Source organism: Neophocaena asiaeorientalis, unplaced genomic scaffold (assembly GCF_003031525.2).
Source record: "Neophocaena asiaeorientalis asiaeorientalis breed wild unplaced genomic scaffold, Neophocaena_asiaeorientalis_V1.1 scaffold307, whole genome shotgun sequence".
Classification (NCBI taxonomy): domain Eukaryota; kingdom Metazoa; phylum Chordata; class Mammalia; order Artiodactyla; family Phocoenidae; genus Neophocaena; species Neophocaena asiaeorientalis.
This window is the reverse complement of record NW_020171817.1, coordinates 3470571-3498405: the sequence shown is the minus strand read 5'-3', so window position 1 is coordinate 3498405 and position 27835 is coordinate 3470571. Positions and strand designations below refer to the sequence as shown.

Sequence of the window (27835 nt, the reverse complement as noted above, 5' to 3'; positions counted from 1 at the left end):
GCCTGTATCCTTTCCCTGTGAAAACAAAACAGAACTGTAACTGAGGATAACAGCTTTCGGTAAAGTTCTGAGTCCTCCTAGGGAATTATCAAACCTGAGGGTGCTCTTGGGGACCTTTGACCTTGCAGTTGGTATCTGAAGCAAGAATAGTGTTGGAGACCGTTCCCTCCAACCTCACAGTTGGCCCAGATGCTTCACAGTTGGTGTCAGAAGTGACATTTGCTCGTGTGACCCTGACTCACGGAAACATATGGTTCAAGGAGAGGGGGGATGATGGGGTGGAGGGTGATGGACCTGTGGTTCCTAGGGGACCCCAGGGCAGCCAAGGTGCAGAACTGGAGCTGTGCTGCACTTAGTTATGGGAGGTGGAAGTCACACCATGGCTCCAGCCCCTGAGAAGTTAGCTCACTGGACGCGTGAGAAAATGCGGAGAAACAAAGAACAAGCGAATGAGTATCCGTCCCTGCGTGGTGGTTCTCTGCAGTAAGCCCGGTGAAAGTGGGCTGTTAGGATGCGTCTTGAGGCTGCGCCACGCTTGGATTCAGGCTGCTCTGAGCTAACTCAGGGCTGCCACCAAATGGGATAGTTAAGCCAAAGACACAGATGGCTGAGATCTGCAAGATAACGGGGAAGAGACGAAGGGGAAGGTCGGAGCCGGTCCCAGTGGGCTTCAAATCTGTGAGCGGTTACTATTGGGTAAGTTAAGCAGACGCTGATGGGATCAGAATAAAGGGCTTGCTGCAGCGCTCAGAAGTCGGATGGACCCATGGGAGCCTCTGCTGGTTCCTCCACATTGAAGGGCCTTAAATCTGCTTCGTTCGCCTTGGTTTGGAGGAATTCTGAAAGCCGGAAGGCACAGATGACAATGAGACAGCTGACCAAGAATTTCATGAGGTGACGGCCCCATAGTCTAATCAGGGCACAGACTGGCTAAGAGCCCAGGTCCCTTGGGCAATCCCCCTCCCCTGCCCCGAGCTGGGAGCCCAGGATGTGTGCATGGAGGTGCTTTGGGAGATCCTTGACACGGGGGCCCGTGCGTGCACTCTGTTACCAGAGCTACAGTTAGATTCGGAGGATACAGGGAGGAAAGAGTCGGTGGGACTGAGGTGAAAGTTTGGATGAAAACTGAAATGTTCCAGCAGACTCTGTGAAGTGGTTGTGTGTCCTTTACCTGAATGTTTCATGGGGACAGATGTTGTGTCTGACTGGAGAATGCCTCCCCTTCCTAGTATTGTAAACCAGGAGGCGGGTAAAGCCACCCCCAGCTTTATTACTGTTGATTCGACAGCCAAGGGGTAGTCACCGAGATGGCCTGAAGCCCCCAGCTGGCTCACGCGACCGGGGCGAAGTATGGAGAGATTATCTGTCCAGTGACCCGCGTGGGGTGCAGACCGGGGCTTCCGACAGAAGCCTGTGGATCCCGCCTGGCAGTGACCGCTGGGATTCCCACTGGAGAATTCCGGAAAATTTCCATTGCAAAGATCATTCCTAGCCTGCTTTGAACATTACTTGAAACTGCCCCGATGGCTGAAGGACCTAAGATAACCTCGGAACCTGAAAGACCCGTAATGTCTTGGGTGACGTCAGAGAAATGCTCTCTAGAGAGGGGCGTGCGAAGAGCGTCCCGTAGTGGATGGAGATGGTTCGTACAGGAAAGGGTGCTGACGGAACACGAGGAGAGGGCACCTCCCCCAGGACTAACTCTGGAGCCGCCCGAGGCGCCGCTGGACTCTACAGCCACCTGGTTCGCCCTGTCAACAACTCCCCTGACCAGCAAAGGGCCGCTTGGTTTGTGGCTGGCAGTTATGAAGCGAACGCACAGCATCCCGTCTGGAGAGCTGCTGCTCTACTGAAGGAGGAAGGAAGCAGCTCAGCGGCCTGGAAGGCGAGCTACTTGCCTCTGTGTTTGGGCTTTTCATGACTCAGGGGTTGTGGCCAATGGCCTGGCCCTAGGGTCAGGCAGACGGGCAGCGGAGCCTGGCCTGTTAAAGGGCCGCCCGCATGGGGCACAGCCCTGTAGGAGTCACTCTGGGAGTTTGAGGGGTGTATCAGTGTAGGGCGTGCTCGCTGCCCATGAGAAGCTCCCCCTTCGGGGATCGGGAGAGGTTGGGACGGGCAGGTGGCCATCCTTGAGGTGGCCTCGTGGGTCCACGAACTCGGTGGACGTGTGGGTACCACAGCGATGCAGAGATGGGCTGAATCTAGATATACTTCTCCTGAGGCACAAAATGGCAGCCGTACAGTCTGTGCAGGAAGGACGGAGGCTGCTCCAGGGGAAGGGTGTGGACACTTTTAGTTAGGTTTTGCATGCCTGGTGGAAGAGGCAGTTGTACAAAATACTGTAAAAGGACTGGAATAGAAGGTATTGTACCAATATGGACCATGGAGTCCCATTTCTTCAGATCGAGGACCCCACTCTCATCCTGAGAAATAGTTGGGTAGATCACTGGAACAGGCAATGATTCCTGCAAGGAGGGCCGGCTTACACACCTCTGTGAATGTGTGGTCACACTCAACAGGAAGGGGGCCGTGGATGGTCCACCGGGGAGGTTCCTCCACTTTTCTGTGGCATCTGGGGTACACGTGGGAGGGATGCTGATACGACTGTACAGCCGTTTCCCACATCACCTCAACTTCCGTTTTCTGGATGCAGTGGTCCTGGGACCAGGGCAGCAACCACTGGCCAGTAGTAGGGTTGATGCCTAAGTAAGAGACTCTCACTGTACCCTCCCGTCTTTATGTCAGAATCCCTAAGGGCCAGAGGGGGTGGGTTGTGCCTTGATCTTGTCTGGCAAAACCGGGGTTAACAGTGAATATGCAGCTGCGTTGCCTGGCGGCCGAGAAAGCCCTCTCCTTCCGGGCCTTGTAACCCTCCCCTACGAGGAAGAGGACGGGAGCACTGAAGGGGGGACTTGCCAGACTACCATCGCTGCTGCCAACCCAGCACGGAGGCTGAGCCTAGCATCCTTTCCAAACAGAGGTGGACAAGTCTGTGAAAACTCAAATGGTAAATGTGGAACGGGAACTGAGGATGAAGGAGTGAGTGAGTAAATGGTGTGTGCAGTGAAGGAAATCCAACGTTTATGTTGGTGCCTTGAGAGAGACTCGGAACACGAGATGGCGGGGGCGCTTAGCCCGGGTACACCGGCTGCCCGAGAGGGTGGGGGGCTGTCTGTTGCTGACACCACGCTTGCTTTGGGAACCGGAATGGTCGAGTGGAAGCCTACAGAACTGGGTGGCATCACTCACGGAGCGTCGTGGGCTGTGACGGCGCCCTGGTCCCATTGTCGATGACTCAGTGGGACTCTGATGAAGTGTAACCTTTTGACTTTGGTTTGTCAGGCTGCCACACTGTGCTACGGGGGTGACGCGGGCCTCGTTGGTGAGACTCAGCCACCTTATGTCAGCACGTCTGATGTTAATGCTGATGCCGATGATCAAGTACAGTGAGAAATGGAGTTAAAGCCCGTTCAGGACGCAATAAAGTGACTGGCTTCGGAAGAACGGGGTTGACCCAACCGTCAGCTAATTTTTATGCCGTACAAGTTTATCACGAGGGGAAAAGAGGAATCAACTTAGTACAAAAAGATGGAAATATATGTACTGGCCTTGTAGGATAAATCGATGGGTGGTTCCCTGTTGCTCAGTCTGCTAAATACGGGATCAAGTATAGATGCTCAAAGATGACTGCTTTGCTGTAAGAGAGCCTTGGCCAAAAGCCAGGGCTGGCCTGTGTGGTGAAGAATTAATCTTACCCAAGAGAGGTCTGGTCTCTTCCCTCGGCTGCTGGGAGGTGATTTCCAGGCCCCTGGAACGTCCTGCCTGATGTGAGTGAGCTGTTTGCTTGGGGGGCTTTGGCCACTGAGTGTCTAAGGAGTGACTTGCAGTTGGCGTTCTGGGCCACACGGTACCAGGTGAGACCTCCCAGGAACTAGAGACCAAAGGCCTCAGCGTCCAGGAGGAGCTGGGGCGAGAGGCAGCTGGGTAGGCCGGGAGGTGGTCAAGCCCCGGTAGGAACTCCGGGCTCACAGGCTCAGGTCATCGACCTCGTGGGCGATGCTCCATGCGTGTGGTCTCACGTCGACGGCAGGAGCTTAATGTGTCCGTGTCCCCACGGGGAGAGGACCACTGGGCCCCTGGCCCTCTGTCGGACACTCTGGGATACCTCCCATGTTTCTCCTCCCTCGGCTGATTTTAACCCACGTGCTTTCCCTGTAATAAACCATAAGCAGGAGTAGAACAGCTTTCAGTGAGTTCTGTGAGTCCTTCTGGCAGATTATTGAAACTAAGGGTGGTTTGGGGAACCCCTCAAACTTGGACCTGTCAGAAGTGAGGGCAGTCTTCTGTGTGGACACCGTGCCCCCCGCCCAGACTTTGTAGTTGGCCCTCATTTATTCAGGGGACGTGGTGAGCATTACTACTGAATTCAGAGCCCCCAGGCTTCTCCTTGGCTCTCAGCACGCTGGCAGCCAGGTGTAGGGAACAGGATGTTGGTGAGGGGATTCTGGGGAATATGGCCATCTTGGGAATCTCAGCGGCCATGGCTCACGGGCCCAGCCGCTCCGCGGCACGTGGGATCTTCCCGGACCGGGGCACGAACCCGCGTCCCCTGCATCGGCAGGCGGACTCCCAGCCACTGCACCACCAGGGAAGCCCCTCTGCTATCGTTTGCTCTGTAACTAACCGCCCTCAAGTTTGATGGATTAAGACAAAGCACTTATTATTAAGCCAGGTTTGAGGGGTGGCTGAGTGCGATTTGTCCAGGGCCAGTCCCTCTGGGGCCCCGTGTCCTGGGCAACTTCACTAGGGCTGGCGGTCAGCGGCTCGCTGGTCCAGTGACTCGCTCTCTTGTCTGGCTGTCAGCGTGACGTCAGCTGGGCCAGCAGTCTGTCACCCATCAGGTTAGCGATGCTCCTTCGTATGGTGGTGGAAGGTCCCCAGCGGTGGAGAGGGCAAGGCCCAGTTCACAGTGCCTGCTCTTCACGTGTATCACCTCAGCTGTTTCTCTACCAGATCTGCATCCCAGTTATTCAGTGGTGCCTGGTGAGTGGGCATAGAAGGAAAGCATCCACACTGAGCTCCCCCTGTGTCCACCAGCCGGCCGAGGCGCCTTACACACACACACGTGCTTGGGCACACTCGCACACACACAAGGTAGATCTGATCTCCTCCTCGGACATGAGGAAACTGGTGCGGAGGGGTTAAGAAAATGGCCTGGCATCACGCAATGCCCCCCCTCCCCCCCAAAAAAATCAATTGCATCTCCTGCCGCCTGACCACGCATTTCCTGGAGTTTCACATCCACGCTGTTTCCTAGGTAACCACCACACAGCCCGCAGGACCGTCTGCATGAAAGGAAGGGGGGTGGTCCGTCCAGTGTCCACTTTTTCCCTCTTTTCCTGCACCAGCAAGGCTGCAGCCCTTTGTTGGGGGCGTTACCGAGGGCAAAAACAGAAAGCCCAAAGCTTGCCGGTGGGATTAAATGTCCAACAAGATACTCCTTCTCACTGAAGGACCACATTCATTGAGCGTCTCGCTTGTCAGAACAGTGAGCCTCTTTCTATTTTCATTCACTCCCTGCCCTTCCCTTTCCCTCAGGCTTTCTGTCTTCACAGCAGGCTCCCTTTGCCGGCGCCACAGCCGTGAGAACGCCTTACTCCAAAGAGCCTGCGCCCTTGACCCCAGGACCTCTTCCCCTCGGGCAGCGGGCAGCGGCCCTGCAGGGCCCTCATCCTGCCCTGACCTGCAAGTGACCAGGGCCAGCAAGTGTCTGTGCTACGGGGCCGTCATCCTGGCGCTGAGTCTTTGTCATCGTGCTTGCCCTGTGATGGTCCCTGCAGGTGGCCGCTGGGACCTTAGGAATTTGACCCCCTGCGCTGATACTGGGACAGGCTCGGGGAGGGGGGAGATAGGCGAGGGACAGGAGAATGGGGCAGCGCCTCCCTCCCGCCTTCAACAGTTTGATCTTCCTCCCTCCAGAGCATTTCCTTACCCTTTTCTACGAAGCTGAAACGCATTTGCTGTTACGAGCACCTCTCTGCTGACATAATACTAGTGAAATGTGAGCTCCCGGGCCTTGCTGCCGAGAGCCGTTCTTCTCGGCAACGTTTTGTGCAGGCCGCGGTCGGAATGTCTGTGTCCAGTCCTGCGATGCACGATTAACATCTTCACTTGCCATTTGAAGTACGCCTGCGCAGCTGCAGCGCGGGCCGGGTCAGGGTGGCCCACAGGGTCGGGACGTGACCTCGGTGACGCGGGCGTGGGGAGGCGTCCGCATCAGGGGTCTGAGCTGCTGGGCGAAGGTGCCTGGCACGTCTCCGGACAGCCTCATCCCCAAGTCGGGCTTTTGGTTCTGGAAGGCAGTGGACAGGGTGGAGACAGGGCTCAGTGCCCAGGCGGCAGGGCCGGCAGCCAGTTCCAGCCGGCACACGACGCCTGGGCAGCGCAGCTGCGTGTTAGGTGAGCCTGTGAGCTGGTGGCGCGCGTCCTGGGTGTGGTAGCGGCACGGCGGTCGTGGGAGAGGGTGTCTTTGTCCTCAGGAGTGTGCTCTGACACTTTAGGGGGAGTGCTGTGATGTCTGTAATCTGTGTTCAAGTAATTCAGCAAAAAATATACGCACAAGCCAGTGCCACAAAGTGGGCGGGACATTAATACCGGTTGAAATTAGCGAAAGGCCTCCTAGGGTTAGGGCTGGCTGCTCTCCTTTCAGCTTGTAGGCTTTAAGTTTTATTTTTTAAATAAGTTTTTTCAAGGGTTAATGATTAGTCCTAGGCCTGAGACGTGAAACAGTTTTCCTCGTAACAGGCCTAGAGTTAAACTAGAATAAGTGGTAGTTTCTTAACTGTCTCGCCGACTTCCTCTTTATTAACGTGGAAGAGTCCAGAAAGGATGGACTCTGGCGAGAGAGCTGCATTCACATCGTTCCGTTAGAAATACGTCTCACAAAGCGGCTGGTGGGTCCTATTCTTATCTCGTGTTTTCTTGTTCTCACATATTCAGTGCTTAATTGTTTTCCTCATTGAAAAGAGCGTTTTTATCTGACTGGCCGTCCTGCCGCAGTAAGAGGGCGGGAGTGGTATCTGGAGATTAAACCCCAGGGGTGGATGGCGAGTCTTCAGGTCCCTTTCGTGGTTCTGCTTTTATTATGGCCTTGAGGAAATGACTCCATCAGCTAAAACACACACAGGACAGCCACTCTTCTGGCCACTTGTATGCGAACAGCAAATCATTTAGAAAACACGTATTCTCTGTTTTGGTGCTTGTGCAAATACAACACGAATGCCTGGCTCAAATGGGTAAATGCGTGGAAATCACACGATGGTGTCTGTCTCCCCTCCCAGACTGTGAGGTTCTTAAGGGCAGGGACAGTGTCTGTCTTATTTATAGGTGAACCCCCATTGCCCAGCACCATAAATAATTTGTTGAATAGACACATGAATAAATAAGTAAATGAAAAATAAATAAATGAAAAAAGGAAAATAAAGAGATGTGGTGATATTTGAATTTTACAAACAGCCAAGGATTATGCAAATTTGTAATACCATTGTTTTTATGGTTTATCATGTTTGTAGACTAAACATAGCAGATGGATGTCCAGTGCTTACAAGGGAAATACTTAGGTAACGATACAGCATTATCAACATGTAAAAGTCTGTTGTTGAGGAAGGATTAGACACTAAAATTTAAAAAAAAGAAAGAAACTCTTGCGTTAGAGTGGTGAGACTTGAGGCAGCCTTCTTTATCCCGTGTAGCATCTTGTTTTTAATAAAAGTAACTTATAAATGAGTATGACCCCCGCAGGCAAGCAAATGGAGGCTGTTTAATATAGAGAAGAAATAGCACAGCATGGAGAATGACTTGCCTCAGTCCATGTGGAATCTAGATTCAGAGAAGTGCGTGTTGCTCTTATTAGAATGTTGGGAAAGAGAAGGGAGGCTTTGGAAGTAGCAGAATCCTGAACACAGCCTGGTGCCGTGGCCTTGGCCCCAGCAGGTGCTGACGGAGGGAGCAGGAAGGTGGGCAAGGAGGGGTGCGTGTTGGAACAAAGTTCAGTATCCATGGTGAGCAGGGCACACAAAGACAGAGGTCAGCTTGAACTAGAAGAGCTCATCCCGTAAGCAGTCTACTTAATGTTGGACAAACTGTATATCTACTCAATTTAAAGGTAAAAGTAGCAGCACCCATTTCTGTGCCCGTGCGTTCATCTCCAGATCCTAGAGCATCCTATTTTGTGAACATTAATTGCACAGAATTAAGAAGCACTGTAGTGGATTCAAAAACAATGCCTCCAGTGACATACGAATGGTACTTATCCTTGCTGATAATTAGGAAACATAAATAAAATGAGAGTGAGCTCATTTTTCTTCAGATTGGCAAAATTTTTGAATTTGATGATGTCCATTGTTAGAGAAGATGAATTTTTAGCACATAAACTAAAAATGTATGTTTATTAAAATGTTTTAAAGTTTCCTAAATTTTCTAAAAGCAACCTTAGTTTCTATCTCAAGAGCCCCCGACTCTGTTTGGCGGAAAAGACAACCTCAGCTTAGTCGACGTAGGTTCATCTTTGTCAATTCAGAAGACCCTCTGTCAACTGGGGGTTCCACCCTCCGATCTCCTCCCTGAGGCTGGTTCCGCGTTAGGGCCGGAGTATGTGATGCCAGAGCATCACAGAGAGGGGGTCTTGCTCTCCCCCTTCACTGTCATCTACCCACGCTCACGCCTTTCGCGTACCCACATCCCGTCGTCCCCCAGGAGAGAGTTCGTGCTGACTTACCCTCCTGGTCCCGTTGTGACAGTTAACTGTATGTGTCAACGTGACTGGACCATGGGGTGCCCAGGTAGTTGGTTACATGTGATTCTGGGTGTGTCTGGGATGGTGATTCTGGACGAGATCAGCATTTTAATCAGCAAAGTGAGTGAAGCAAACTGCTTTTCCCAATGTGATGGGCGTCACCCAATCCTTCGGAGGTCTGAATAGAACTAAAAGATGGAGGAAGGAGAATTTGCTCTCTCTGCCCGACTGTCGAGCTGGGACATCAGTCTTCTTCTGCCCTCAGCCTGGGGCCCATACCATCGACTCTCGGGATTCTCAGGCCTTTGGACTCAGACTGGAACCACGCCACCAGCTCTCCTGCACCTCCAGCTTGCAGATGGCGGGTGGTGGGACTTCCCTGGCCCGCAATTCCTTATTCTGTTGGTTCTTCTCTGAAGAACCCTGACTAATATACCTGTTGTCTAAACAATGTCTCTTTGGTTCTCCTGGCTCTCTCCCAGCTACATATGCTCCTCCCAGTGAAAACATGGAAGCTTTCTGAAGCTCTCTTGCAATGTTCTGGGGCCCAGCAAGGCTCCTGGGGGCTCTCGGGACCTCCCAAGTCTGGACATGCATCAGTAATGTCTCCTCTCCTGCCGGCACAGCAAACTGGTAGGAGGAAATGTGGTGGGCTTTGCCATTTCCCAGGATCCAAGATAGAAGCTGGTTTTCCGATTTCTGGCTTGAGAAACTACCTAGGAGTTTATCAGCAAAGATGCTTTTGGCTGCAAGAAACAGAAGGTCCAACTGAAGGTAGCTTTCATCTTAAGAAACTTACTACCTTGTGTAACAAGAATATTAGAGCAGTAGTTCTCAAAGTGTGATCTAGTGACCCCCTGGGGGTCCCTAAAACCCTTTCAGGGCATCTGCATGGTCAAAATCATCCATTCCAAGTACAAGATAGACCAATAGATTTTAATGTAATAGAGCAGAAGTCAGCAGTCATTTACAAAAAGTTTATTACCAAAAAGGTGCTCTAAGTTAAGTTTTATTGGCACACAGCCACACTTATTTGCTTGTGTTTCTTGATGCTTTAGGCAGAGGGTAATGCAAATGGCAAAGTTTCGTTCTTTTTCATGGCTGAGTAGTATTCCATTCGTGTGTGTGTGCGTGCGTGTGCATGTGTGCACACACGTGTGCACACACCCCACATCTTCCTTATCCATTCATCTATTGATGGATACTTCGGTTGCTTCCATTTCTTGGCAGTTGTAGATAATGCTGCTGTGAACACTGGGGTGCACGTATCTTTTCAAATTAGAGTTTTTGTTTTTCAGATCTATACTCGGGAGTGGAATTGCTCAGTCAGATGGTTGTTCTATTTTTAGTTTTTTGTGAAACCTCGTACTGTTTCCACAGTGACTGCACCAATTTACATTCCCACCACCAGTGTACAAGCGTTCCCTTTTCCCCACATCCTTGCCAACATTTGTTATTTGTGTTCTTTTTGGTGATAGCTATTCTGACATCATGAGACAGCATCAGTGGGAGGTGATATCTCATTGTGGTTTTGATTTGCATTTCCCTGATGATTAATGATATTGAGCATCTTTTCATGGTCTGTTGGCCATCTGAATGTCCTTTTTGGAAAAATGTCTGTTCAAGTCTTCTGCCCAGTTTTCAATCGAGTTGTTTGATTTTTTTCATGTTAAGTTGTATGAGCTGTTTATATATGTTGGATATTAACCCTTTATTAGTCATATCGTTTGCAAATGTTTTCTCCCATTCAGTAGGTTGGCTTTTCATTTTGTCTGTGGTTTCCTTTCATGTGCACAAGCTTTTAAGTTTAATTAGGACCCATTTGTTTATTTTTGCATTTATTTTCTTCCCTTTAGAAGACAGATCCAAAAAAATATTGCTGTTATTTATATCAGAGTGTTCTGCCTATGTTTTCTACTAGGAGTTTTATGATTTCTGATCTTATATTTAGGTCTTTAATCCATCTTGAGTTTATTTTTGTCTGTGGTGTTAGAGAGTGTTCTAATTTCATTCTTTTACATATAGCTGTCCAGTTTTCCCAGCACCACTTATGGAAGAGGCTGTCTTTTCTCCATTATATATGCTTGCCTCTTTTTTTGTAGATTAATTGACCATAAGTGTGTGGGTTTACTTCTGGGCTCTCTATCCTGTTCCATTGATCTGTGTGTCTGTTTTTGTGCCAGTGCCATACTGTTTTGATTACTGTAGCTTTGTAGTATAGTCTGAAGTCAGGGAGCATGATTCTTCCAGCTTCATTCTTTCCCAAGATTGTTTTGGCTCTTTGGGGTCTTTTGTGTTTTCATGTGTGTGGTTTTTGAATGGGTGTGGAAGTTGTGAATGGAGGGTTTCAAGAGAAGAGCAAGCAAGTGAAATATTTTCCAAAACCCTTTTCTCATAAAAAGAAAGAAGTGATTTTTAGCAATTCAGGGGCATAAAAGTGAAATGGTTACAAAGCTGCCAAAATCAGTGAAGATTAGCTGCAAGCAAGACAGATTAGTGAAGCAAGACAGAACTAGTTTTAGAAGCTGCGGAGCGTCTGAATTCCCTTTTCATCTCATTATATCCAAATCTGAGGGGTTTCCAGGGGGAAGCAGAGCTAAGTGCCTGGCCACCTCTCTTTCTGTACATGTGACGGGCTGTCGGTCCTGTCCCCACCTCTGCCTGCTTGCTGTCGGTCAGGACAGGTTTATGGATGCTGTCCCAACAGCTGGGCTGTGAAAGGTCACCTCCCTGGAAGACGCATAAGCCCCTGGAGCATTTCCAGTCCTCAGCTGTCTCTAGCCTGGGCAGGGCAACCAGGGCGAAGGGCCTGGAAGCAGGTCACATCCACAGGCATCTTCACAGGCAGAGGGATCCCTGCCAGGTGGCAGAGCGCTTACACCAAAATGCAGTTCAGCAAAAAGGTGTGGATGCCGAATGACTGAGACATTTTCCCACGCTCGGTAGCCCAGCCTCTCTCACGTGGAGGCACTCAGTAAATGTCTGCGGTGAGTGGTCAGTGAGGAAAGGGAAGAAAAGCGTCCTTTTGAATAGGCTTCGTGGGCTGGCAGCAAAATGGGTAGACTGTGACCCCTTCAAGCAGGTGAGGTGTGGAAGTGTGACACGCTGCTAGAGACTCTGCTACCCCCTTGTCTCATCTTGGTTTTAATATGCTAATGCTGCAAGGAAAACATTTATTCTGGGATCTCTGCAGCTAGAACTCAACACCCACCGACATCATCCAGGGGCCCTGCCCCTCCCTGGCTGGTGGGGCAGCAGTGCGTCCCTGGGCGCAGGTTAGAAATGTAGGATTTCGGGCCCCGCCCCAGACAGACTGAGTCAGAATCTACATCCCCAGGGAAGAGCCGGCAGGTTAAAGTTTGAGGAGCCCCTGGGGACGCAGACACTCTTGCCCCTGTGATGAGCCGTCAGGAGAGCCTGGGAGACCCCGCTGCTCAGGACACACGTGGGGTCACATTAACAGAAATCTGGGGTTTTCTCCTCGGGCCCCAGCGACTTCGTACGGTTCAGCGTCACACCTGGGGAGCGTCCAGAGTGTTTCCACACTCCCCTCCTCGCCCAGTGCGCGGTGTCACCACCTCCCGCTCGCTGACCTGGGTACCAGCCGTGCCTCCTGAGAGATGGCCAGGGCTTCCAGAAGGGCACCATGTTCGGGAGGTGACAGTTCTCACCACCACCTCGAATGTTACCAACAACAGCAATGACCACGGATGGTAATATCAGGTGCTGCCGCGTACCAGGCGCTGTTCTGGGGCCGCGTCTGTATGTGACCCACGGGGCAGGCATAACAACGGCTCCTATTTCGTAGGCGCAGAAACGAAAGCCCGGAGGCATTAAGTACCTGCCCAGTTCCCGCAGCTTCTAAGTGGAATGACACGTGCTTGCACCCGGGCCCTGGTGGCAGAGCTGCCTGGCGCTCTGACAGCACAAGATTTCTGGTCACTTCCTGCTGGGCATACACGCTAAAGGCTCAGGGGAGCCAGAGACACAGTGAACGGTCTAAAAGTGGGTGAAGAAAGCGAGGACATGAAAAGAAGCTGGTCATCCATGCCACTGTGGGCAGACATGTTCCCAGGAACCGAGGGGCCCCCCTGAGTCCCACAGTCTGCGGTGTGATCAGTCTGGCCCAGTGGACCTCACTGAAGGACACAGCTATCACAGACAATGAGCTGTGAGCGAGGACGGCTGGACAGGACGGGAGATGTGGGCAGGGGTGGGGGAGGGGTGCCAGGCCAGGGCCTGAGACCTGCAGGAGAGACGCCCCTGAAGCCTTTGTCCAGGAAGCCCCCACGGGGAGGTGCCTTCACCTCAGTGGTCTGGGGGTAACTGAGGGGACAGAACAGAACCGCCGGGGCGGGGGTGAGAGAGAGAGGAGATCCGTCCCTGGTCCACGATGGCCCCGATGACCGCGCGTGTCTGGTTGGCGACCATCTCAGGCAGCGTCAAAGCCAGGAAGGGGAGGTGGGAGGGAGCCCACGTGGGAGACGCTCGAGTTAGGACGAGCCTCTCGGAGGTTGGAAGTCCTCTGCTTCCAAGCCCTAGAATTTCTCATTTCCTCCAGGAACTTTCTAACCTCATCTTACAGACTTTATCTGGCAAAGGGAACTCCTCCCCTGTATGACGAGTCGGGGTGTCGCTGAACCCCTAGAAGCCAGGAGCAGCGCTGGCCCTGCAGTGACCTCCTCAAGGCCTGGCCGTGAGCCAAGGCAGCTGGTGGAGGGGCGGCCGGGGGGTGGGGCCGCCGACCCCGTCTCTCCCACACTCCTGTCCTCTCCCCCCGCCACTTTTGGTCAAAAGCTTTGGGCGGTGCTTGCCCTCAGCGGGCTCCCCTCCTGGATGCTGTTGCTGAGGCTGACACGGGGAAGGCCTTGCTTACACCATCCCTCTCCCGCCTCCTGGCCTCAGGGGTTGCTTCTGAGCTCCTGGACCTCTAGGAAGGCATTGCACATGGAGATGCTGCTGGCTCCCAAGCACAACCACATCTACGTCTCCTTAAAATCTCTCACTTAACCTTTGCACAACTGAATACCAGATTCAACACTAAAAAACCCAAAAACAACCAAAAAATTTCACTCTTACAAAGAGAAGCAAGACACGCACATCGGTGCCGTGTAATGAAGATCTGCCCACAAAGACTGCTGTGGGTGGAAGCTGGGCGCATGGCAGCCTGCCCTCGTCCTGTGCCAGCACTCACATCCACCCGCTGGCTTTCTGAGAAATATCCAAACAAAGGGGCACGATTGTGTGAAATGCCAGCCAAGGAGCCAGCCTGTGGGCCTCCGGGGGTGATGGGAGGGGCTGGGCCGGGGAGGCTCAGCGTGGGTCAGGAATGCAGGTGGACTCAGTGCAGGACTCCTTTCCGCCGAAGGACAGAAAGCTACAGTCTGGGGTGTCTGCCACCAAGAGCAGGAGATAGCATCTACACCAAGCACAGCCACGCTGCTTCATCCCAGACACCTGTCAGGATTGCTGGGGGAAGAGGAAAACAAAGCCGAGGGAGGCCAGGCTTATGGTGATGGTGACAAGCACGCAGCTCTGTGAAGGAAACGGCACTAATTATACAGCCACGTTTTCTATAATAACAGCTTGGCTGTTTCAAGAGCTATCGTTTAAACCAGCCCGTTGTCTCCTACAAGAACCCTGATTCTCATTAATATGTGAGTCACATTAGACCTTCCAGTTTGGGGGGATGTAAATGTTGCTTTTCTATGGAAATTGGCCTGATTTCAAATCAATGAGGGTGCGTTGACGCCTTCTCCGTGTTTCCATGGCATCTTTACAGCAGCTACCCCTGGTTGCCCTAATCAAACTAAAAAATCAAGTCTCCCTTTCAGAACTAGACTTATAGTAAGAAAAGCTGCTGGAAGCAGAGTCCATAATATGGAAGATGGGATTAACAGCATCAAAGGAAAGAAAAGGTCCTGGTAAAAATGAGGGAGGGAGACAGATTGAAGCAGATCTCAGAAAGTAAGCTGGTTAAAGAAAAAAAAAAAATCACTTTCTGAAAACAACACAAGGGGGAGTAATAGAGCCATGCAGCTCTTAAAACTATCCTGGCCTTTCTTTTACGCCTAAAACTACAGGAAAACCCATTTCGCTTTAAAAAGGGCAACAGAAAAAAATCGTGCTCAAATCTCATACAAAATTATTAATAAAAGCAAGGAGAATTATAAGCAGAATAATGTCTGTACAGATAAGTATGCCAAAAACACAACAGATTCAAATGGATGAAAACTATAACCTAAAATTTCAAATTATCTAAAAAAGAAAAAAATCAAGCAAAGGATAACAGACATGAAAGAAAAATGCATTAAAGTTACAAAAACTCTGAAATGAGATTCTTGGGGAAAAAATTTCTACATAGGTGAAAGAAGTGAGAAAAAAAGTAAAAAGAAAGAAAAATCATAAATGAAGTCCAAACTCAAAGGAATACAAGAGCAAATACACAGGACAGATACTGCCGTAAGAGAATTAGTAGTTGGAAGGGGAAAAAAAAACCCCACCATTTTAATCAAAAGGAAACGAAGAGAGGAATTCTACTTTCAGCCAAGATGGGGCAACAGGAATTGGATTACCCTCCTGACTGAAACAACTAAAAACCTGGGCAAAATATATGAAACAATGGTTCTCAAGATGTTGGACACCAGGCAATCAATGGCCACTGAGGAAAGGGAGATGAAGTTAGCATGTGATTGCCCCAGCTGACGGTTTGGAGGCAGCTTCCAGGCTGCAGTGGGGACGGGGGGAAGTGGAAGCCAAACAGGGTTCGGTGGTCTCAGTGAGTTGAGGACCGAGACATCAGAATTCAGAGGGCCCAAGTCAGGCAGGGGCACAAGGCAGAAAACAGAAGAGGAAGGAGCGTCACAGAGAGAGCTCTGGGGGTCTGCAGAGAGGGCCTCTCATGTCTTTGGCTGAGAACAAATGTGCAAGTGCAAGGTCGGAAACTACTGCTCAAGAACGGGGGAAAAACTGCTGGAAAGCAGTAGACAAAACAGCTCCTAGAGCTCATGCAGGGCTGGGAATGATTTGTGTTCCTATTAGCTAGACTGGAAACACCTCGTCATGCGTGGGCATTGCTGTAATAGTGGGGTTAAATTATCCCTGGATCAAAGACTACTTTGGATTTACCCTAGTAAAGCTTAGAAGCATGTTTCCAAAGGACCATTTGATTCCAAGTAACGTAACTGTGTGCCAGAACAAAGTCCCAGAACGTTTAAAGGACTATAACAAAATCCAGCAGTCAACACCATGAAACTCACAATGTCTGGCATCCAATCAAAAGATACAAAGAAGCGGGAAGATATGGCCCGTAACCCCGAGAAGGATCAGTTATAGCAATAGATCTGGAAATGACAAAGATGATGAAATGACAGACGAGGACCATAAAGCAGTTAGTGTATCATATGCTCCATACACTCAAGAAAGTAGAGGAAAACATGAACACGAAGAGGAGAGAAATGGAAAGTTTTTAGAAGACACCAATAGAACTCCTAGAAATCAAATATACATGTGAGATGAAAAATACTTGTATGAGATTAACAGCAGAGAACGGTGAATCGAAGGCACAGCAGCCCAAACTTGAAGCACAGAGAAAAGACTGAACAAAAAGTGAGCAGATTATCAGTAAAGTGTGAAACTATGTCAAGAAGTCTAAAATGGGGCTTCCCTGGTGGCACAGTGGTTAAGAATCCACCTGCCAATGCAGGGGACACGGGTTCGAGCCCTGGTCCGGGAAGATCCCACATGCTGCGGAGCAACTAAGCCCGTGCACCACAACTACTGAGCCTGCACTCTAGAGCCCACGAGCCACAACTACTGAGCCCACACACCACAACTACTGGAGCCCGCGCGCCTAGAGCCCGTGCTCCACAACAAGAGAAGCCATCGCAATGAGAAGCCCACACAACGCAACAAAGGGTAGCCCCCGCTTGCCGCAATTAGAGAGAGCCAGCGCGCAGCAATGAAGACCCAACACAGCCAAAAATAAATAAATAATTTTTTAAAAAAGAAGTCTAAAATGCATGCAGTTGGAATCTCAGAATAAAGTAGGGGGCTGGAAAAATATTTGAAGAAATTATGGTAGAAAATTCTATGAATTCGATGAAACTATAAGCTCACAGATTCAGGAAGCTCAAGAAACCCCAAGTAGAATAAAAAAGAGGAGAGCACCCCAAGGCACATCACCTTAAAACAGCTGGAAAATAGTGATCATCTTGAGATCTTAAAAGCAGCTAGACAGAAAAATAAAACATTACATACAGGGAAACAAGGTTGATAATTATCGGTGATGTCTCATACAGCACAAGTTAGGAGACCATAGAATTATGTCTTTAAGGTGCTGACAGAAAACAAGTTGTCCACCTAGAATTCTATATCCAGTGAAAATATCTTTGAAAAGTGAGGCAAAATACCTTTTTGAGCCAAACAAAAGCCGAGAGATTCGTGGCCAGCAGGTCTGCACTACAAGAAACGTAAAGGAAGTTTTTCAGGCAGAAGGAGATGTGATCCACCCACAAAGATGAAGTGACCTGAATTGGTAAATATTGTGGATAAATCTGTTTTTCTTAGTTTTTAATCTCTTAAAACTATATATAACATCACGCACTTTGGACTCAGAAAACCCTGGGATTTATACACAGGTCCTCCATTTAGAGCTGAATGATTTGAGGGCAAGTCACTTAACCCGAGTTCTATCAGGAATGGTCAGTTCCCTAAGGAAGGATGAGACTGCCAGGCATGTGGCCCATACTCACCCACCTCACAGGACGACAGGTAATCCAGGCTAGTCAACCAGCATTGCTTTTCTCTGACCACATGACTGATCCAGGGATGGGCACACAACATCTGTCTGGCCGGTCTGGGTTCTTCTTTTCTCTGAGTCTCTAGGAATAGGGTGGAATGAACCTAGAGTAGCCACCAGGAGGGGAGACCCTGCCGCAGCATGAAACCCAACGGAAAACTGCGGAGCCAGGAGAGCAACAGAGAAGGACAACGTTCTGAGAACTTATTTAGAGGCTCCAGATGCAGCCACGAGACAGCCAGAAAGGTCTGCCCCTGGACTTTTAAATTACGTGAGCCAACAATCTCCCAACCTTACCCCTTTTGTAAGTAAATTTTGAATTGATTCTGAACACAATGAAAAGCACCTAAACTGTACAGCATCTCTGAGAGGATGAAATGAGACAAATACGTAACCTACGTGTTCAATAAATCCTGCATATGTCATCACTTTCTTATCACTACACATAGCTAATGCCCTTTGACCCTCTGTACAAGTAGGGTAAGGACTCTGTTTTATGAAGGAATTTACAGAGGTGAAGTGACTCACTAAGATCCCGGAGTTAGTAAATGACGTGACTGAGAGCTGTGTTCCCTCTACACTGTGGTCTCCACAGTAACATTCCTGGCACGCGGTCGGCACTTGGTAAATGTTGATTCCCTGCCCGTTTCCTATAAACAAGACCCTAAATCATGCCTGTCCGCCCAGAGATCTAAAAGAAAGTAGAAGCTGAACGGTTGCTTGTCTTGATTCTAGCTCGTTGCAGCATAGTTTGCTCTTCAGAGTATTATCTTTGAAGGATCCGACCTTCTCAAGGCTTGAATCTTCCCGTCTTAGCCTCCGAAGGCTCATCCCTCTCAGCTGTCCCCCCGGGGTCTCCGCTGCGTCTGGAAGTGGCTGTCCCACAGATTCCCCGCCCCGGCTGGCCCTCCAGCACACTGACTTGCATTGTTCCCTGGCATGTACCAGCGTCCTCCTGGGCAGGCTGTCCCCGTGACCCAGGTGGCCCCCAGCCGCTCACGCCCCGTGTATGCCCTGTACCCTCTCCTCCCACCCAATTCACCAAAGTCGCCTTGGTTCATTCTCCTCAGTGACCAGGTGTGCAGGTCACACTGAACACATTCATGAAAAAAAAATCCCACTGCTTTGGCCAAACAAACGTTCACAATCGGTGCAAGCTGACATGACCACTGCACTACATATCATTGAAAGGAATTTCCCTAGAAGCCATGGGTATGTGCTGTCATCAGTTGACTGAAAGTTAGGAAGGTCCTGACGTGAGAGGAGTAAACGTTTCGATCCAGGAATTTGAATCAAGAATCTTCTTCGATTCAGTCTTCAGCTCCCTGTTTTAGAAAATGGGAACTCTTGGCATGAAACACTTTGCAAACTCATGTCTGCAGAGAGCCCTGCAGCGGGAGCTAAGAGATCGGGGTTAATGTCATTCCTTAGCCCCCGCTCTGATTATGGGAGAAACTTCTGGTTACCCATCCAGTGTCCATTCTCCACTTCTTCCTTCCTAAAAGGACCTCTGAGTTGGTGGCGGGGGCAGGGGGATAATGTGTGCGCGTCTAAAAGCCTACTTCTCTCCGCACCCACGGCAAAAAAAACATGGCCAGTGAAATGCAGGCAGAGGCCATGGAGGGGGCTCCTGGCACAAGTCTTTAAAGTGGCTTACTCAGCCAGAAGGTGCCTCTTTACCCCCCTCCTTCCCCCTTCTTGCCGAGAACCCAGACACCATGACCAGAGCTGCAGCAGCCATCCTGCAGCCCAAGAAGAACTCGAGGTTGAAAGCCAATGGCAGCAATGGGTAGAGCATAAAGAAGATATTGTAGAGCTAAGGGCCTGGACTGGGTGTCTCTAGACTGTTTTAAGTTAGAGGAAAAAAATAACTCTAAGCCACTGTTGCTAGGAGCTGAACGTCAGCCTCAACTGGACAGAGTGACCTGAGGACATTGCTTACTTGGAGCCTTAGTTTCCTAATTTATGAGCTGATGGAGTCATGTGCCATCTCTACAGTTCCCTCTGTTTCTAAGACTCTATACAGATGCACAAGTACGAAAACCCTAAGGCTCACCGGATCTCTATTCCACCTTGGCCTCCTGGGCAAACTTGAAGGCATCTACATCCCTAGGTGGAGTCACGAGGACTATAAATTTATACCATGTGACCCAGCAGTTCCACTCCTGGGTATATACCCAGGAGAAATGAAAACACACATACACAAAAAAAGTGTGCATGAATGCTCATAGCAGTGTTATTCTTACTAGCTAAAAAGTGGAAGCAACCTAAATGTCCATCAGTTGATGGATGGATAAACAGAAGGTGGCATTGCACACAGTGGAAAATTATTCATCCGTAAAATGTCATGAAGTACTGACACCTGCTACGACAGGGATGACCCTTGAAAACATGCTAAATTTAAAAAGCCAGACACAAAAGACCACATGTTGTGTGATTCCGTGTATATGAAATGTCCAGAAAAGACAAGTTTGTAGAGACAGATCCGTGGCTGCCAGGGGTTGGAGGGAGAGGGGAACAGGGAGGGGCGGCACGTGGGTGTGGGTGATGAAAATGTTCCGGAATCACACAGTGGTCATACTTCACAGCTCTGTGAATATACTAAAACCCACTGGCTTGTACTCTTTTAAATGGTGAATTTTGTGTCGTGTGAATCATATCTCAGTTAATAGAAAAATAGAAAATGACTATGCAGCATTCTGAGTGAAATAGACTGTACCAAGCTAAGCTTCTCAGGGTACGCGTCGGCACGCACGCCTTAAGAAAAGCACGAAGGGTCGGGGAGGTAGGGGAAGACGCCTCTAAGAAGCACAGGTATGAATGAGTCTGTTTTCAAGTAAATGGCTCAACTTTGAGCCATTTAGAAAAGCATGACCTTGCAAGAGAATTTCTCTTACACACTGGAAACAAATCAGCATTATTATAGTTGTCGAGTAGTGTTGTGTAGTACGCGTTACAACTAAAATGGGGTAAAAGGCGGCGTAAATGGTGAAAATGGGGTAAAAGGCAGCGTAAATGGTGAAAATGGGGTAAAAGGCGGCGTAGATGGTAAAAATGGGGTAAAAGGCGGCGTAGATGGTGAAAATGGGGTAAAAGGCGGCGTAGACAGTGAAAATGGGGTAAAAGGCGGTACTCCAAGGAATACTCGTGAGCTTCCCACTCATTTTCACAATAAGTACCCCCTGATGGCGTATTCTTCTTGCAACCATAATTGCAGTAGGACGTATGTGTGCTGTTTTAGAATGAGGAGATTCAGCGTTGCCTGACACTGACCCCGTCAGAGACAAAACACTGGACTCTGTGCCCAGCCCATGTGGGAAGGTTGAGTGTGGGCCCAGGGACACCTTTGGGTTTTTCCTTGAAGCCGGGACACTTCTCTTTCCCTCCTTCATGATCCTCGTGTGGCCTTGTAAACAACAGGACCTGGGAGGTGCGGCATAGAGAAAAGAACAGAGTCCAAAATCTGATTTGTACAGAAAGTTCTGTGAAATGAGACAAAATTCTCTGAGCCTCCGTCTCCTTACTTACAAAATAAGGAAGTCCAACTAGATGACCTCTGCAGGTTACTTTTAGCTCAAATTTCTATTAATCTAACACTGTTAGTAATGAAATGGGAGCTCAGCTTAGGTCATCAGCTTAGGGCTGAGGCAGAGGTGCAGGCAAATCTGGAGCACGTTGGGGTTCCCGTTCCTTCTCAGATGCTTGGCGTGACTCCAGCTCACCCTCCCTAACCCCAGCCTCAGAATCCTGCATCACATCCCAGTGGGTCTTGTAATTCGGGTACCATGCCTGACCAGAAGTCAATGTCCTCCTGGTGGCACCTCAGGGAGGGCGGGAAGAATTACTTTGTAGAAATGGTGTCGAAAACACACACCGTCACCATCACCCCCACTACTAAATCCCATCACACAATGCTAACGTGACAAGCGAAAGTAACAGTTTCAAAAAGTATCTCGTAATTCAGCTGTTATTCTGTGCATTTTCCTACTTTTGCAGTGTTTTCCTATGTGTGCATTTCAAGTCACTATACAAATGGGCTTCTAAAGCTTCGCCCTGTAGCGTCTGCTTGACGAGTCGGTCTGGCACCCCTGTTCCACTCATGCAGAAGCGAGCCCTGGCAGTGTGCGCGTGTGGGTGTGCTGACGGGCTGGCAGGCTGGCCTGCTGGGTGCCTCCTGTCAGGTCTTTTCTCACAAGGTGGAAAGAGAAGCAGGACACTTACAGGATGCCAAGAGGCACCTGGCAGGATTCCCTCTCGTCTCCAAAGTTACCCATCATGTGTCTGACAGGTTGTGGGAAGGCATGGCCAAGGGCGGATCCAGGGGGCCCTGGCAGCTGCCCCAAGTGATCAGAGCTCTTCAAACCAATGTTCCGCTTCAGCGAGGTTGTTGGAAGCTTTACACTATCTCAGCAGGAAATGCACCTGCCTGTTCATTGTTAAATGTAGAAAATTAAAGCAGAATCCCCTGTTCCTGACCCGTTTGACCCTCCGCATCACTGGCTCTAGTTTTATGATGTATAATATTCAGAAGGCAAAGCGCTCCTCATTCCCACTCGGGGGGCATTTGGTAGAATGAGCTTATTTTCACACTATTTAGAATGACACTGCTCGCACTTCTTCTTTGAAACTGTTTTCATACTTCAGCCTCTTGACCCCTCCCCTTCCTCCTTGTTCTTCTTCTTTAAGAGAAAAACACACTTAAGTAGGAATAGAACCAAGCAGAATGAAATGAACACAGGGTCAGATTTAAAGTAATATTTTCTCTAATTTTGAATTTGTCTAAAAATTAGAGAAAAAGCATAAACCTAGTCTCCTTGGTGTTTTGTCTTCCTAGAGGGTACGTAAGCATAAACCTAGTCTCCTTGGTGTTTTGTCTTCCTAGAGGGTACGTAAGCATAAACCTAGTCTCCTTGGTGTTTTGTCTTCCTAGAGGGTACGTAAGCATAAACCTAGTCTCCTTGGTGTTTTGTCTTCCTAGAGGGTACGTAAGCATAAACCTAGTCTCCTTGGTGTTTTGTCTTCCTAGAGGGTACGTAAGCATAAACCTAGTCTCCTTGGTGTTTTGTCTTCCTAGAGGGTACGTAAGCATAAACCTAGTCTCCTTGGTGTTTTGTCTTCCTAGAGGGTACGTAAGCATAAACCTAGTCTCCTTGGTGTTTTGTCTTCCTAGAGGGTACGTAAGCATAAACCTAGTCTCCTTGGTGTTTTGTCTTCCTAGAGGGTACGTAAGCATAAACCTAGTCTCCTTGGTGTTTTGTCTTCCTAGAGGGGTACGTAAATATGTTTTGCACATTTGCTTATTACGCTTCACTTCTCTTCCCAAAATGAGAAACTGACCGGCCCGGATTAAGGCAGAACACTGGCACATTTTGACAAGGTATAACTGATCCCACAGAAGCATATAATCTTTACTAAAAGTCACTTGTTAAAATCCCACAGCTTCTTTGGTGATTGAGTTCAAGTCTAGAGGCAGGCTTGGGTTCAAATCCCAAATTTCAAAGCTGCATGGTAGGAACACAACAAACTGAAAATTATAGTGGCTTACCTATTAAAACTCTCCAACAATCCAGAATTTATAATTTCATACAAATCCAAAGGTAGTTAATGTGCAAATAGTTTGTAACGTAGTATAGACATAATTGCTGGGAGAAATTGCCTGGGAATTTTAGTCTATTAACAATTTATAAATCTGTTGGGATTTCTAAGTACAGGGGAGTTCATTAACGTAAAATGTCACAGCATCATATACCCTTTGACAGAATATTCCACTTAGAGAACTTCACACAATGATATATGCACAGACTTATTCGCGGTGGCACTATAAGATAAAAGCATAAGCAACCTACATGTCCATTGGTAGGGAACTGATTAAATAAAATGCGGTACAGCTACATAACGGATACTATGTATCCACTTAAAGGAGGCGGCCGCTCTGTATTTTAAAGATACACTGTTTAGTGAGAAGAGGCAGCAGAACAGTATTGGTATCATAACCTGTGAAGAAAGAAAAAGGGAATAATCTCAGTAGGTTTCAAGACTCATGGAAAATTTCTGCGAGGACGCAAGAAAGATAACAATATAAGAATGCTTGCCCTCCGGGAAAGAAAATGCGTCAAGAGACACAGGAGGAAGAGAGGCTTTCTTTCCACTCTCTGTGCTTTAGAATTCTGTGCTGTGCGCATGTAGTAACTATTTGTAGAGGAAAGAAAGGTATAGTAGGGTTTCTCCATGGGAATAGTCGGTGTGCTCTCAAGCAGGCGCCTCTCAACTCTAACATATTTACTTGAAGGCATCTTAAAATTCGGATTGCTCTCCCCTCTTAAATTGGGTATGCTTGTGGTTGGTTCAGTTTTACCACATTGAACAGTAAATTCATGTGAGATTTTACCCATCCCTTCGCTTTTCTGAGAGAAGGATTCAATATAATGTGTTCTGAAAGTGACATTTAAATAGATAATAAAGAGACAGAAAAGAGGACACCATTAGGACACAAACGTTTATGTGATTTTAGCCATTCCAACAGTAGTTCAGAAAGATCTCAGATGTTACATGGATGTCATCAATATTACAAAGAGGGAAAAAAAAAAAAGGGACGGGCAACAGTGAAGAGCACCTGTGAACCAGCGCCCGGCCGCGGTGACCCCAGCCCATGCTTCTCTCCTTCCGTGGGCCCCCCTCCCCCTCGCTCTCCTCCCGGCCTCCGGCCACAGGGCCTCCGGCCACGTCCAGCCGCACGCGGGGCTCAGGCCTCGTCCTCGCCCTCCTCCTCCTCAAACTCCCCCTGCTCGTCGGCCGTGGCGTCCTGGTACTGCTGGTACTCGGACACCAGGTCGTTCATGTTGCTCTCGGCCTCGGTGAACTCCATCTCGTCCATGCCCTCGCCCGTGTACCAGTGCAGGAAGGCCTTGCGGCGGAACATGGCCGTGAACTGCTCCGAGATGCGCTTGAACAGCTCCTGGATGGCCGTGCTGTTGCCGATGAAGGTGGCCGACATCTTGAGCCCGCGGGGCGGGATGTCGCACACGGCCGTCTTCACGTTGTTGGGGATCCACTCGACGAAGTAGCTGCTGTTCTTGTTCTGCACGTTGAGCATCTGCTCGTCCACCTCCTTCATGGACATGCGGCCCCGGAAGATGGCGGCCACGGTCAGGTAGCGGCCGTGGCGCGGGTCGCAGGCGGCCATCATGTTCTTGGAGTCGAACATCTGCTGGGTGAGCTCGGGCACCGTCAGCGCGCGGTACTGCTGGCTGCCCCGGCTGGTCAGCGGCGCGAAGCCGGGCATGAAGAAGTGCAGGCGCGGGAAGGGCACCATGTTCACGGCCAGCTTGCGCAGGTCGGCGTTGAGCTGGCCCGGGAAGCGCAGGCACGTGGTGACCCCGCTCATGGTGGCCGACACCAGGTGGTTGAGGTCCCCGTAGGTGGGCGTGGTCAGCTTCAGGGTGCGGAAGCAGATGTCGTACAGCGCCTCGTTGTCGATGCAGTAGGTCTCGTCCGTGTTCTCCACCAGCTGGTGCACGGACAGCGTGGCGTTGTAGGGCTCCACCACCGTGTCCGACACCTTGGGCGAGGGCATCACGCTGAAGGTGTTCATGATGCGGTCGGGGTACTCCTCGCGGATCTTGCTGATGAGCAGGGTACCCATCCCGGACCCGGTGCCGCCGCCCAGCGAGTGGGTCAGCTGGAAGCCCTGCAGACAGTCACAGCTTTCTGACTCCTTCCGGACCACGTCCAGGACCGAGTCCACCAGCTCCGCGCCCTCCGTGTAGTGGCCCTTGGCCCAGTTGTTGCCGGCACCGCTCTGGCCTGCCGGAGGGAAAGAGTCTTCATAAGTCCCTGATGACTGCCTTCGATTCCTTTTTCCCTAAACCCTTTAATAGAGCTCGGGGAGTCAGTGCTCCGAGCAGATTATTTCAGGTTGTCGTTAAAATGGCCAGACATTAAAATATTTGGTCGTGGACATGATGATAAATAAGGAGGGTTAGGGACCTGTCTATTAGAGGTTGAACGGCATTTTGTTTTAGGGTATACTGAGACAAAATCAACACACAACTCTATACGTTCTCCAAGGCAGTCACACCGCTCCACCCTGAGCTGTCCAGCGTAAAATGTGCCTCCCAGGCCATCAGCCATGGCAGTCACTCACCAAACACGAAGTTGTCGGGCCGGAAGATCTGGCCGAAGGGTCCAGACCTGACCGAGTCCATGGTGCCCGGCTCCAGATCCACCAGGATGGCCCGAGGCACGTATTTGTTACCTGCGGGGACAGAGCGGGACTCAGACCTGCAGGCAGACAGCTCTGGGAGAGGAGGGCCTGGTACCAGCTTCCTTTTTGCAGGCGCTGCTTGTTTCCCCCAAACAAAGGACATAGGATGACAGGATTCTCAAAGGAGCGCCCGCTGGAAAACCTCAGGGAAAGATGGGAATCCTAAATCCGCCAGTCCACCCTCCCCTGGGGCCACACTCCTGGGGTCAGTCCCCGGGGGAGAGGGGAAGGGGTAAAGGTAATCACCAGTGGCTTCATTGTAGTACACGTTGATTCTCTCCAGCTGCAGGTCACTGTCTCCATGGTAACTGCCCGTGGGGTCGATCCCATGCTCATCGCTGATGACCTCCCAAAACTGAGACACAAAAAGCTTGCATTTAGCCACGTCCCACCCCTCAGAGAGGCCGCGACTCACAGTGAAAATCCCCGATCTCAGTTCCGATAACCCAACCTCTAGGAGCTTTAAGGCAGCGGGACCTGCACAGCCGCAGGGCTTGCATTTTGCAAGGCCACGGAAGTGAAACTGGGCGTTTCCCGGGCGAACAGCTGCTCGCGGCAGGAGGCGGGGGTCTGGCGGGGAGGGGCGGACGCGCAGGGACCCCAGCGGCGCCTAGGGGACGGGCAGGGGAACAGGGACCGGAGGGGGCTGAAGGAGGGGGGTTTTAGGTTCAAAGCACATCCAGAGACCTCAGGAAGATCGCTCTCCGCCCCTCCCCCCGCTGCTCGACTCGGGTTCGAGCGCGTCAAATCGATTCTCCCGGCGTCGGGGCCCCGCCCGCAAAGCCGCGCACACAGCCCGGCGGACACACCCCCGCGCTCTTCAGGCCCGCGTGCCGGGCTAGGAGAAGAGCCGGGAGGAAAGGGAGGCCGTGGGACCGGGATTCCAAACGAGTTACAGCAGAAAGTTGCGAGGTTCCTCCCCATGCCCCCCGAAAGTCGCCTCGGGCCCACGTCCCGCTCTGCGGCCCAAAGCAGCCGGGAAGGTCTGCGCTTGGCGAGCCGCGGGCCTGCTCAGGACCACGCTAGCGCCCGCAACCCCGAAGGGCGCTAGGCCGGCGACCCCGGCCCCACCCCGGCCCCTCCCGGGCGCCGCGCCCACCTTGGCGCCGATCTGGTTGCCGCACTGGCCCGCCTGGATGTGCACGATCTCACGCATGGTGCCGGCTCGCTTCTTCTGGCCCCGGTCGGCGTCTGGTCAGTCTGTCCGTCCGCCTACACACCCACTGCGGGGTCACCGGGAACGCGCTCGGGAACCAGCCGGCTGAGAGCGTCCGCCCAGCGGGCTCGGCCTTTTATGCGAGGAGGGTGGGGCCGCCCGCGCAGGCCGCGCCCCCAGCCCGAGCTCCCCAGTCCCCTTCGGGCTAGCGCTCTCCAGGCCCCGCTGACGTAATGCTCCGGGCCCCAGGGACCGTCCAAGGGGCTGGACCACGGGCCCGCGGCCAATCAGCACAGGCTGGCGGAACGGGCGAGGCATGGGGGCTGCGGGGGGTAGGATGGGGGCGTGCGCATTGTCTAGGATGGGTGGGGAGGATGTGGAAAAGCTGGGCCCTGCGACTGCGGGGTGGGTGGCGGAACCGAGGGCGGAGGGCGGCGACGCGAGGGCGACCAGGGTGGCAGGCCGGGTGTCTGGGGGGAGAGCTGGCACTGAACGGGTGGGAGCCAGGAGACTGGAGCCCGTGGAGAGGGTGTCAGGTGCGCCAGAAAGGAGAGCGCTGTGCTCCGGGTGCTGGCAGGTGTCAGGGGTGGCGGGGTGGCGCAGGTTTCGCTACCAGCGAGGATTGCGGCCCTCCTCCGCCCAGGGCCGGAGATCCCTAAGCCACCCTCCCTGGTGAGACCACTGCCCCTTTCCCCAGCTCTTAGAGGCCAACGGCTGTCCTGCGGCCGAACCTCGGTCGCACAGAGTCTTGGGAGAGGACAGGCTGCCCCAGGAGAAAGTCCTGTGTGATCAGTTTGTTGGGGTCTGAAGGCGGTGACCTTG

At 51.0% G+C, this 27835-nt stretch overlaps 2 protein-coding genes across 2 annotated transcripts in view; one reads left to right on the top strand and one right to left on the bottom strand.

Annotated features, from left to right (window-relative positions):
• The window catches only part of PSMG4 (proteasome assembly chaperone 4), a 72923-nt gene that overhangs the window by 14034 nt on the left and 31054 nt on the right, over window positions 1–27835 (top strand). The gene's annotated exons all lie outside the window — the stretch shown is intronic.
• Window positions 24077–27232, bottom strand: LOC112395264 (tubulin beta-2B chain). Its single transcript, XM_024738380.1, has 4 exons — window positions 26957–27232; window positions 26104–26212; window positions 25738–25848; window positions 24077–25397 (listed from the first exon to the last, which is right to left on the bottom strand). The coding sequence occupies exons 1-4, from the start codon at window positions 27011–27013 to the stop codon at window positions 24337–24339; spliced, it is 1338 nt and encodes a 445-aa protein (XP_024594148.1). The 5' UTR covers window positions 27014–27232; the 3' UTR covers window positions 24077–24336.